Below are 10,971 nucleotides of genomic sequence, written 5' to 3' on the forward strand. Positions count from 1 at the left end.
GTTTTACAATGAAGTTTATGAAACAGTCTTGAACCTAATGAAGAAATGAAAGTTAGTGAATAACCTTTTTACACTTAAATAATTGCACCAATGACAATTACATTGCACGACGATTAGGAAATTTGAAGATGGGAAGTAAACCTACGATCTTTCACAAACACACAGCTCTTAAAAATTCATTTTTTGTAAAAAACTTTAATAAAGCATAAAAAAGGGATGTATATATATAGTATCTAATTGTAAAGGAATGTGTTTTTGAATATAAACTGCGTTCCAATGCTGTTTCAAAGTAATAACGGGATGCGCTCAATCATTTGGTATAAAATATTGATTACAAAAAAAAGGTTTGTGAAATAAAACATGAAACACAACACCTTTTACTTTACTTTCTTTAATTCGCCTAATCACCACTACTTTTCTATAAAATCAGTAAATAAAAAATAGCTAAAGTTCATTGATTTGGACAATGGGAAATTAAACTAAAAAAGACAATGATGTTGCAACTATTACATCAAACATACATATCCCTCTTGAAACAAATAAATGCGTCATACTGAATATATAGTTGAAAATGCTTCCCCATATCAAAACTATATTCCACTAATCTATTGCATTTGCATACATAGGTGATTACTACAGTCGAATACAGCACACTAAAAAAGGTTCCCAAAACAGCTACAAGAAATACAGAACTTTGTGCAAAGTAATTAAAAAAAATTTAGTATTATTTTATAAAAAATGTAAGTTTGTAGCGAAAAAAGCAGTTGCCTAGTGTAAGATTAAGTACAAATTATAGAACATCTTGGTTTAAATTTAATGGCGGTAATGCTAGATGAATTGGTAAATAATCGCAGCGTTTGCTTTACAGCATTTTGGACCTGGAATGTATAAATTGTGTAAGATTTTAATGAGGTTTCTGTGAATGTCTACTTTTGTTTGAAGAATTCTTTTTCCGCCTACCGTTAGGTAGGCTTAAACCAGTGTCCTGGATCTGAACAGATTTAACAGTGGCAGCTGTAATTGGTAACTTAGTTTGCTTCCGCCCAACGAGAAGATGATTCATCACAACTGGAATGTCAATTGGGTTCGTTGACATTCCGATGTTTCGTTTTTCTTTTGAAGGTTTCCCATAAACAAGGTGAGCGTTAAGTTGACGTTGGCGTATCGTCATGTATTGATGTTTGAGGGCAGCAATGTTGGTTGACATCCTTTCTGACATCATGCTGTTGTGTTGATGGTGGGATTCCGTCATCTTTAAACGACTTGGCAATTGCTCCAGGCTTTGTTGCTTCATTGATTTCATTTTAGGGTTGGTTGGGGATAGGGGAACAGTGGACGTTAAACCAGTGAAGCAGAAAAATGGAGGCTCTTCCAAATTACTTATATTAGTTGAAGTGTTGCGTGAGATTCCATCCTGGGTTTCATCAGCACTTCTATCATCTGAGTTTTCTGCAGCAAATGGGGTGATGTTGTATGTGTATTTTTCACGAAGCTGACTTAGATGAGGAAAAGGAAAGCTTGTGATTCTATACGCCAATCGAATGATGTCATCGGCTAAAACCAACTTTCCTATAACTGCACTTTGCATCAGCTCAGCCATAGCACAGTAGAATTCATCAGCAGATTGAGCCTCACCCACCTTTTCGCCAAGTTTTGCCCAAATGGCAAGCGCGACCCTCATTAAGATTTCGTTGCCATCTAACATAATGCAATCCCAAATCCTTAGCACAGTTTCAGGGGGCAAGCAAGTGGCAAAGAGTGTAAGAAACCATTGCATTGTGAAGACATTAGTTAAAGGAGGTTCATAACTTGAACTATTTTCATTTGCTTCCTTTTGTAAACTGTCTAAATGTTTAGACAATTGCGGAAGACGAGCTCTAAGCAGATCACGGAACACTGCCATGTCAACTGACAAAGCTTGAAGGTTATTCGCGAAGTAATTTTCCGGTAACACCCCATCCACAAGATGCACCATTATTTTAAATGCTGCTATCTCATCCCCACCTGTTACATGCAGGATTAGTGAGGCAAGGACATTGAAACCCTGACAGTAGCCCACCGCTTGATTCCACCTTGCATATGCTAGCAACACTCGCTTTAAAACCATCTGGTTCTCATAATTGCTACTCGAGTCAATTCCAGCATAGCCAGTTCTATGCAGGTCTTTAACGATTTGGTTTCCCAAGTTTTCATCATTCTCACAAATCCTATCACTAAATGTTCGGCTTATAGTTGCTTTCCAGTCTTCATTAGGAAATTTCCTATCCAAGTAATTCTCCGCAAGACACAGCCAAATTTTCTTTCTCCAGCAATTGGGAAGTCCATTGGGAAGTCTTACCAGTGCCCGTAGTGCATCATACCACTGTTTGAAACCTTCCTCTCCTGATTGCGGCTCCAAGTTGAACTTTAAATTGGCATCCACTCTTCGTTTTTGTGATGTGGCTTGAAGAACTGCAGTGATTGTGTCGCAGAACTTTTTATGTTTATCTTTCAGTCGATTTCTTTGCTTCAACTGCCGCACTAGTTTGGCTGACATGACGCTGATTCTTTCATCAAGCTCTGATTTTATCCCGAGCAGAGTTTCTGGGTCTGCGGACTCCAGAAAAGACTTCTGTAATTTCCTGTCTGCTTGCTGGTGTTTATCAGCTTCGGTAAAGGTTTGAGATTGACTGAAAATTCCATCAGATAAACATGAGGTCTCAGTGGAGCTGTCAAATTGCTTTTGAAATTGGTACCGATTGTATATTTCACTGAGAAGACTTTGTACCATAACAGCATTTCCTGTCGTGTGTGCTTGCTGAAGCATTGTGCATCAGTTTGTACAGGAAATATTTACAAATTACACCAGTTTATCAGTAAAACTAATAGCCTTGTACAAAAATATAAAATCAACATTAAGTACAATAAATGAACGTGCGAAAATTAATATATGGCTTACTAACTGGCAACACTATTAACCAAACAAACAAAGAGCACTCATATGAAATTATGATAACAAATACTGAGATTTCAGACGTTAAACAGAAATTGATCGTTTCTCTATGAAAAATCAAAGAAAATTGATGTAACATCAAATGAACAATACGCCTAACTATAAACTCACACTGACTTGGCTTTAGCGTCGGCGACGGGTAATGAGAATTTAATTTCTTTCTAAAGGATTCTGTGATGACTGATATCAGGTGTTGCCTGGCGTGTGACGTCATTTTCAAAGAAGCACGCTGAATTTGACTATGAGCAAAGAATAAATTTTGTTCATATTTAAGTGTAAACCAAAACAATATATTTTGTGCGTGTCAAAGAATTAAAAAGGATAAAATTTAACTTGAATTTCCAAACACAGATCACTAAAAATAACTATAAGCATATCTTATAAGATGTTTATAGTCTCTTAGCAAAAAGGTAACGGTAAACGGGAAATCCCCCTCGGTACTGTTTTCTTATTACAGTATGTTATGCTGCTTTCCAAGTATATGTATGGGGGATGTATTTAAATTCCTCACACTCTTGTAGTTGAATATACTTCTTGGTGATAGTGAAAAATCCTACTTTATGTTTCTTCTTACCTAGGATGTCAAAGCACAATATTTAAAAATGCTTCGTTTCGTGTTTTTACATCATCATGCTTTAAGAAATTGTGCCATATTTCAAAATTCAATGAGATGTATAAGCCCACTTCATTCAAAGCATCGTTTTCTTCATTTAAGCTCTATAAAGCGTAAGATTAGCATACACGATCAACATGGCAATTGGAGTTGGAAAAATATAACCACCAGGAGTTCGTTTTTAAAAAGTAATGCACCATAAATCATTGGACTATGCTGTTATTGAAAAAATTTAATAACTGAGCATAGATTTCATTATTTTCATTTGTACGTCCTTAACACATGTTACTAATACTGTGATACCAGACATAAAGTTCAATAAGTCTTCAAAAGCCTTCATAAAAAGAAGTATTGTCAAAACAGCTCTACAACCTACACTCTTTACATCTTTTTAGGTGAGCTTCTTAAAAGTAAAGCATCAAAGAACACAAAAAATCTTAATGGTGAAAGGGTTTGCTTCCTAACACCAAACGACAGCAGTTTCGTGTCGTGTTTGCTTGCTGTATGGTCATGTGGGGGCATTGCTGTCCCATTATGTTCAAAGCATCCACCATCTGAGTTGGAATATGTGATTAACCATTCAAGAGCATCTACTGTAGTTTCAGCTGTTGAATATACAACGGTAGTTAAGTTTGGTTATGTTTTTAACCGTAGTTTAGTAGACGGGGTCTCTTTATTGTGTCAACTTTTATGTTTCACACTTCTTGCATGCTGCCAATATTCAAGCAAATTTTAATAAAATATGAGTTAAAAGGCAAATAATGGCTGCAAGACTGAGATATTTATGTTGAACATCTTGTCAATGTGAGGTTGTTTAATTGTAAATTGCAAACCGGTACCTATATCCTCCCATGCTTGCTGCCAATATTCCAACAAAGATATATGTGTTAATAAATAGACAAGCCGTAATGACTACCAAACTCTAAGCAATGCATGCTGAACATCTCTTTAAAACCAACATTCTATCTAACTTAAATAAGTTTGATAGTTAAAACAATATATATAGAGAGAGAGAGATATATATGATTGGTCATTTAATTTATATTTTTAGATAATTGAACCATTATGTGAAAAACTGAAAGTTGAGCATGTTCAGCTTGATCATTGGGATAAGTTGGATGGAGATGCAAAGCCATGTGTAGAAAACTTTCCTTTACTTCATGTTGATCAAGGTCACAATCATTCACTTATCATGTACACAAGTGGAACTACTGGCCCGCCTAAGGGAGTTCTCTTTAATCATTCAAACATTAGATATCAGGTATGTGTTTAAATTAAATTGTAGTCAATATAATGATAAACAGTAACTGTTGTAATTTTGCCCCTTTAATTTTCAGTATATAAAACTAAATTAATGCTTTTTTTTAATTAACTTTTTTAACTAATAAAATATAATGTTCATGACTCTTGTGAAATTTGTGTTGTTGGCATGTATTAGCTTCAGAATTGCCACAGTGGTCTAGGTAACTGAATAATCAATGACATTCACAGTTTGTCTGTGAGAGAGATTATATAAAGTCTTATTCTAGTAGTTCCATGCCCTCCTTCAGGCCTAATGACCTGTTCTGAACACTTAAATCTGTTAAAGTTAAATAAAGTGTATAATAACAATATTTTAAGTCTAATATCTGACATGGTTCAAGATAAAGAATCTTGTTGATTTTTGGGAGATGTCGCCGTCAGATGTTTTGCTTCATGTCCTTCCACTACACCACATACATGGCTTTATCAACGCACTGCTTTGTCCATTATCAATCAATGCTGCTGTGGTAATGGAACCAAGTTTTGAAGCTGGAAGGGTAAAATAGCTTTATTTGCACATAACCGGACAATTAATACAATTTAGCCATGTTATGCATTGTCCTAAAAGTATTAAATGAAACCATTGATTGTTTTTTCTAAACCAACTAAAACATATGTAAAATTGTTTCACATTGGAAGTTTGGAACTAAATACAACGTCAGTTCATAGTTGTACTAATATCAATTTCCCAAATAATTTTAAAATTGGTCTTTAAAACTTATTTAACCTTTATGTGTCTTATTGTATAATATGCATGTATGAAAGTATTTTAATTCTTTAATAACTCTTCAATACGATTTTAAAGGAAAAAATAGTAATATTGTGCCTTTGAAATTCTACTATTTATTTCCTACTTTTCTTCGCAGGTCTGGAAACATTTGTTGGGTGAAAGTTGTAGCAATTTTCCCAGAGTGAATGTTTTCATGGCTGTACCGACAATATATACGAAGCTTATCCAATATTTTGATGAGCACCAGATGTGTGTTGAGGAAACAAAAAAGAAATGCAAAGATATTCGTCTCATGGTTTCTGGTAATAAAATGTAGAATTCCTGATAAGTGTTTTTTACGTCTGGTGTATAAAATAATTTTTCTCAAATTGGTTTCTGCCGATTAAATGGTGCTTGTTGCCCTGTGCCTCAGTGGCTGGAAAGTAACTAGAGGATACCGTGTTGAATGCTTGCTGCTACTGCCATTGTGGGCATGTGTTTCGGGCAAGACAATAACATAACTTTTTTTCATCTATAATAACTAATTGTGAATATAAAATAAAAGTAAGATTTATTCAATTGTTCTTAGGTTCTGCCTCCCTTCCCCTATCCATCATGCAAAAGTGGAAATCTATTACTGGTCACACTTTATTGGAGAGATATGGAATGACAGAGTTTGGCATGGGGCTTACTAATCCATACAAAGGAACACGAATACCAGGTTTTAAATTTGTTTATCTTAAAACAGAATTTATTATAACATTTCCAAAATACAGGTAAAAAAAATGATTGGTAAAAATTATTCTCAAACTAGTTTTAATTGAATATACTAGTTGGTATGTTGTATTTTGGGTTTTTGTGATAATTCTTATTCTTAAGCTTTATACTAAAAACATATTTCCGCAGGTTATGTTGGGTTACCGTTCCCAAATGTTGAAGCGAAAATTGCTGCATCGCAAGAAAATGGAGAACCAGATTACTCGAGGTTAATTCATTACAAGACTAGTAAATAAAACATGTAACCAATAAGAAAAAGCTCATTGGTTTAACACAATATATTGTCAAATGAATCAATTTCCAAAAAAACTTATGCTGTTTCATTATTTTTTATCTTTTAATAATTTTATTTTAGATGAAAATTTCACCAAATTCTTCAAATAGTTTTATATGAGTTGCTAATTATAAAATCTTAACTTTTAAACAAAGGTACAACGTGCTTTACAAAGATAACAGAGTGTTTGAAACAGAAGGAACTTCCGATGAATCTGGTGAACTTCTAATAAAATCAAAGTCCATGTTCCAAAAATATTGGGATAATGATAAAGCTACAAAGGAAAGCTTTGTTGACGGTAAATATGAAACATGTTCATTTCTAACATGCGTTGCTATGTTTTTTTGTCAATATGAAACTGTAAATTTAAATTAACTAAAGCTGTCACTTTGAAAATTGAATTAAAATCCAACAACACATTTGTTTCTGTAGGTTGGTTTAAGACTGGAGACATAGCTGTTTTCGAAGATGGTATGTTTCGTATCGTTGGTCGTTCATCAGTTGATATTATTAAAAGTGGGGGTTTTAAACTAAGTGCGTTGGATGTAGAGCGAGTGCTGTTGGAGCATGACCATGTAGAGGAGGTGAGAAATTGTACATATGTATTAAATCTTTGTGTATTATTCCCCCTTTGTAATTGCTTTTACTATTGTAATTGATTAGTTGGCAAATTTACCACGAAAAACAAAAATAGTTGAATAATTTTTACCAGGTAACTTCTAAGCAAATGCAGGTATGCGTATGAAGCTACTAAATAAAATGCATGATACTAAACCCATAATATAGATACCATGACAGCATAAGATAAATATGATTACTTTATTTGAAGCTTCTGTTTCAGGCATCAGTTTTAGGGGTACCTGATGATACCTGGGGTCAAAAAGTTGTTGCTGTAATTAAACTTACACAAAATTCCACTGTCGATGACGTCACAATGACGTCATGGTGTCGTGAGCACATGGCAAGGTACAGGATACCAAGAGAGTTCAAGTTTGTAAAGGAAATTCCACGGAACGCAATGGGCAAAGTTAACAAGAAAACTTTACTACAAAGTATTGAAAGCAAATCATGAAAAGAATCTCAAGTGTCGTTACCGTGTCGTTTATTTTACATTTGGCAAAAGTAATTGTCTTCTTCTAATCACAGTATTATTTCCGAGCCATCTACTTCATTCATTCCATATATATATGCAATCTCGTAATAATAGCGTGTGCGTAAACATATAATATACAATTGCAATAAATAGCAGACGAAATAAGTCACTAGATAGGAGTGTTGTCAAACTGTGAGTAGTTACCAGTACTACCATATGGAACTCCTCCGGGTCGTTGGGATCCATACCGAAGCATCATTTCTTGTCTTCTTGCTTGGATCTGCAACTTACGTTCGAGGCGTTTCAATGATTTTTCTTCTTTGCGCGAGGATCGAGAATCTGTGAAAACAAGTTGGTATTTAGAAAGTTACATAGGTACATACAAATTCCAGTTAAATATGACTTGCTTTATCCTCGTGTGACCAGAAAACGACAGTCGTTAATTGTAATACGGGTGTCTTGTTTCATACACCTCGTGCCAGCTTACGAGTTCCCACTGATGTAACTTTGTGGGTAATTGATTCTTAATTTAATTTTTATATTGTGCTGACAGTTTAGTTTAGACCTATCGATACTCGAGGCGAGCGCTCTTATTAATCACTATGTGCACTTTGCTGTGCCAGCATATTAAACCACACGGTGTAATGTACATATAGTCCACAGGATTATAAAATAAACTAATAGGTTTCACACGTTGGTGTTGACAACTCGTGGTTTGAAATGGATTTTGTTGGTTCAGTGGCGCAGTGGTAATGATGGGCTCGCATTTAAACCAAATAGGTTTTGGATTAAATGCTGCTACCACTATAGGTCCGAGTGTCCTCAAGCAAACGTTTACCAGAAATTGCTATAATCCAGTATTTATTTATTGGTTGTCAAAATAGTAGGCCATATACAGAAAAAAGAAGAAAACCAAACACTCCAAAGTTATAAATCGTAAGTGTGTCGTTTCCGCAATGCGAAGATAGTAAGTGACGATTCTTCATACTCACCGCTAAAGCATTCACAACAGCAACAGAACTTGAAAACGTGACAACAATCAGTGATACATTTACAAAACTTCACGATGCAGCAGCAGATAATGATTGTCAGAATACCACCTGTGTGTCACATATATGCACATTAATTGTTGTAGATATGTTGATGCGTTAAAAAACACAAAGAGAGTGTCCATACAATTGTAAAGTTGAACTTTTCATGGGCTTTAAAACGTTTTTGCATCTCCACATTTACACAGTTAGTAACTTAAAGTGAGGTCCATGTTTTCATTTGTTATCGTCCCGTTTGTTAGTAACAAAGAATATTTACAGAGTTATACAATCGTATTTTCACGACAACAATAAAAGAACGTTGTTAATTGTTAAAAACAAAATTAGGAAATACGGGATATTATGTGCTACTACGGTATATACATCACACTCTATATATAGTAGAGTGGTAAAGATGAGACAACTTTTCATTTTAAAGAGGAACATTCAAAAAATTATAAAACCGTATCCTTACAACTTACATAGACCGTTGTTCATTGTTTAAAACACGATCTGTATATTTGAATATTATGTGCTAAACGTTTCCCATCCCATTTTACCCCACAGTAGTATATATATTTAGTAGGCCTGCCATTATATCAGACAATATGTTTAGTCATACAAGCTTACCAATAACGCTAACTGAGATGAGCAGAGCTCTAAAATCGATCCAACAAACACCCCACCTCGCATTTTCCCAATCACAGTCGGTTGACCTCGGTAGGATATGTTTGAAAGGGTAAGGACTACACCTGTGTTAAGAATGCAAATATCTTTATTATTCGTTTCCCTTACTGAACTGGGTGATAAGGCATCAGAATCATTAAACAAGTTTAAACATTTAGCTTTTTTAGCATAACAATACCTAAAGCAAACTTAGCAAGTATAAATGTACTCGACTTCTCACTGTACACTGAACTGTTGCATTTACAGCACAAGAGTAAAGAACAAAATGCAAGGAATGCGTGATTATGCGCGCAGCCGAAAACACGTAACCAATAATTAAGCACTTAAGATCAATAACCAGGGTTCACAACAAATAATCGAAATAGCAACAGAACACGGAATATATAATACGACCGCAAAATTTAATCTTCACAAACAAGACAAATTTAAGCAGTGCTTGGCCAGCAACTATTCGTTTGTGACGTAGCCTACATTTTATGTATATCCGTCGCAGACAATATGAACTCACTCATGAACACATGCATTCTAGTTATGTATGTATGTACAAATATTTCAATTAGCTCAATAGCCGACAGAACTTACTTATTTCCTTTTGTGCACCACATACAGTGGTAGTTAGTTATGCTGACACACTTGTCGCAAGACTTTGGCTTCCCGCAAGCTATCTGGTGTGCGTTCTTTCCAGTATCTTTGAGGGGAAAATGAAAGAATACGTTTACTACATCTCGAACTGAATATATATTGGACTTTTTGCCTATAGCTGAGATACTCCGCACACTCATACAGAATATAGAATACTTTCTTCTATTACATATATACATGTTGTAATTAATCCGAATTTTAATTAGAATGACTAACTGTTTACTGATCTTCTTTTAACCGAGTGTAGACTCTCATCCTGTTTGGTATTTCGTACAACACGTCGCAACATTCCATCAGCGTCCTTCACATTAGTATTCACATGTACGGTCAACGGCGTAATGATCAACGTGGCGAGTAGACACATAGCTACAAATGTAATACACGGAGAAATAAATCTATTCGACATCATGTAAAAACTTATAACACCTGAAAATATAAATGACATCATATAATTACTTTTCCCATGGCATGTTTTCCTCGCACAAACTACATTTTAGTTTGCCAACGTACAAACTACTAACAAGTATAAATAAAGACTATACCACTATATTATTGAAGTCATGCAACTATACGCATGTGACTGTTTCTAGGCATTGCGACGTTTTTTTTATAATCGGTTTCGCAATAGTATATCGCCTCAAGGCATTTAGATCGTAGATTCTATTCAAAACTGGTTAGACCGAATTTGGTTGGCACTCGTTAAAACCGCAACCTCAACGACAAACTAGATTATGCCATGTGTGGTACATATCATAAAGTTATAATATACCTATAATTAAACTCAAACACACATGTAGGCCTAATGTAAGGATATATATAGTAGGGTGGGGAAAGATGGGACACCTCTTCATTCT

At 34.8% G+C, this 10,971-nt stretch overlaps 3 protein-coding genes across 4 annotated transcripts; 1 reads left to right on the forward strand and 2 right to left on the reverse strand.

The window, feature by feature from the left end:
* Positions 1-34: 34 nt before the first annotated feature.
* On the reverse strand, positions 35-3,673 carry LOC149740069 (TBC1 domain family member 30-like). Its single transcript, XM_089872974.1, has 2 exons — positions 3,567-3,673; positions 35-3,231 (listed from the first exon to the last, which is right to left on the reverse strand). The coding sequence occupies exon 2, from the start codon at positions 2,804-2,806 to the stop codon at positions 905-907; it is 1,902 nt and encodes a 633-aa protein (XP_089729100.1). The 5' UTR covers positions 2,807-3,231; positions 3,567-3,673; the 3' UTR covers positions 35-904.
* On the forward strand, positions 3,595-7,932 carry LOC149740070 (malonate--CoA ligase ACSF3, mitochondrial-like). Of its 2 annotated transcripts, none has more exons than XM_089872976.1 (10): positions 3,595-3,793; positions 4,001-4,227; positions 4,657-4,866; positions 5,249-5,404; positions 5,774-5,939; positions 6,206-6,337; positions 6,523-6,601; positions 6,823-6,965; positions 7,100-7,251; positions 7,509-7,932. In XM_089872976.1, exons 1-10 carry the CDS (start codon positions 3,595-3,597, stop codon positions 7,737-7,739), a joined length of 1,695 nt encoding a protein of 564 aa, XP_089729102.1. In that variant the 3' UTR covers positions 7,740-7,932. The 2 variants fall into 2 exon arrangements, with proteins under 2 accessions (XP_089729102.1, XP_089729103.1); XM_089872977.1 differs by having other exon boundaries at positions 3,595-3,778.
* On the reverse strand, positions 7,753-10,566 carry LOC149740071 (uncharacterized). The gene is made up of 5 exons (XM_089872981.1): positions 10,334-10,566; positions 10,058-10,163; positions 9,419-9,540; positions 8,753-8,860; positions 7,753-8,099 (listed from the first exon to the last, which is right to left on the reverse strand). The coding sequence occupies exons 1-5, from the start codon at positions 10,563-10,565 to the stop codon at positions 7,930-7,932; spliced, it is 738 nt and encodes a 245-aa protein (XP_089729107.1). The 5' UTR covers position 10,566; the 3' UTR covers positions 7,753-7,929.
* Positions 10,567-10,971: the final 405 nt, after the last annotated feature.

This window comes from Ciona robusta, chromosome 2, assembly GCF_009617815.1.
Source record: "Ciona robusta chromosome 2, ASM961781v2".
In the NCBI taxonomy this organism is placed as follows: domain Eukaryota; kingdom Metazoa; phylum Chordata; class Ascidiacea; order Phlebobranchia; family Cionidae; genus Ciona; species Ciona robusta.

Coding starts and splice junctions, on each gene's coding strand:
- LOC149740069 (XM_089872974.1), bottom strand. CDS start 2,806: ATGCTTCAGCAAGCACACACGACAGGAAATGCTGTTATGGTACAAAGT.
- LOC149740070 (XM_089872976.1), top strand. CDS start 3,595: ATGCTTCGTTTCGTGTTTTTACATCATCATGCTTTAAGAAATTGTGCC. Junction 4,867..5,248: donor ATTCAAACATTAGATATCAG/GTATGTGTTTAA, acceptor ACATGGTTCAAG/ATAAAGAATCTTGTTGATTT. Junction 6,338..6,522: donor CAAAGGAACACGAATACCAG/GTTTTAAATTTG, acceptor ATATTTCCGCAG/GTTATGTTGGGTTACCGTTC.
- LOC149740071 (XM_089872981.1), bottom strand. CDS start 10,565: ATGATGTCATTTATATTTTCAGGTGTTATAAGTTTTTACATGATGTCG. Junction 9,541..10,057: donor TGGTGCACAAAAGGAAATAA/GTAAGTTCTGTC, acceptor TTCTTAACACAG/GTGTAGTCCTTACCCTTTCA. Junction 8,861..9,418: donor CATCTCAGTTAGCGTTATTG/GTAAGCTTGTAT, acceptor TGTGACACACAG/GTGGTATTCTGACAATCATT.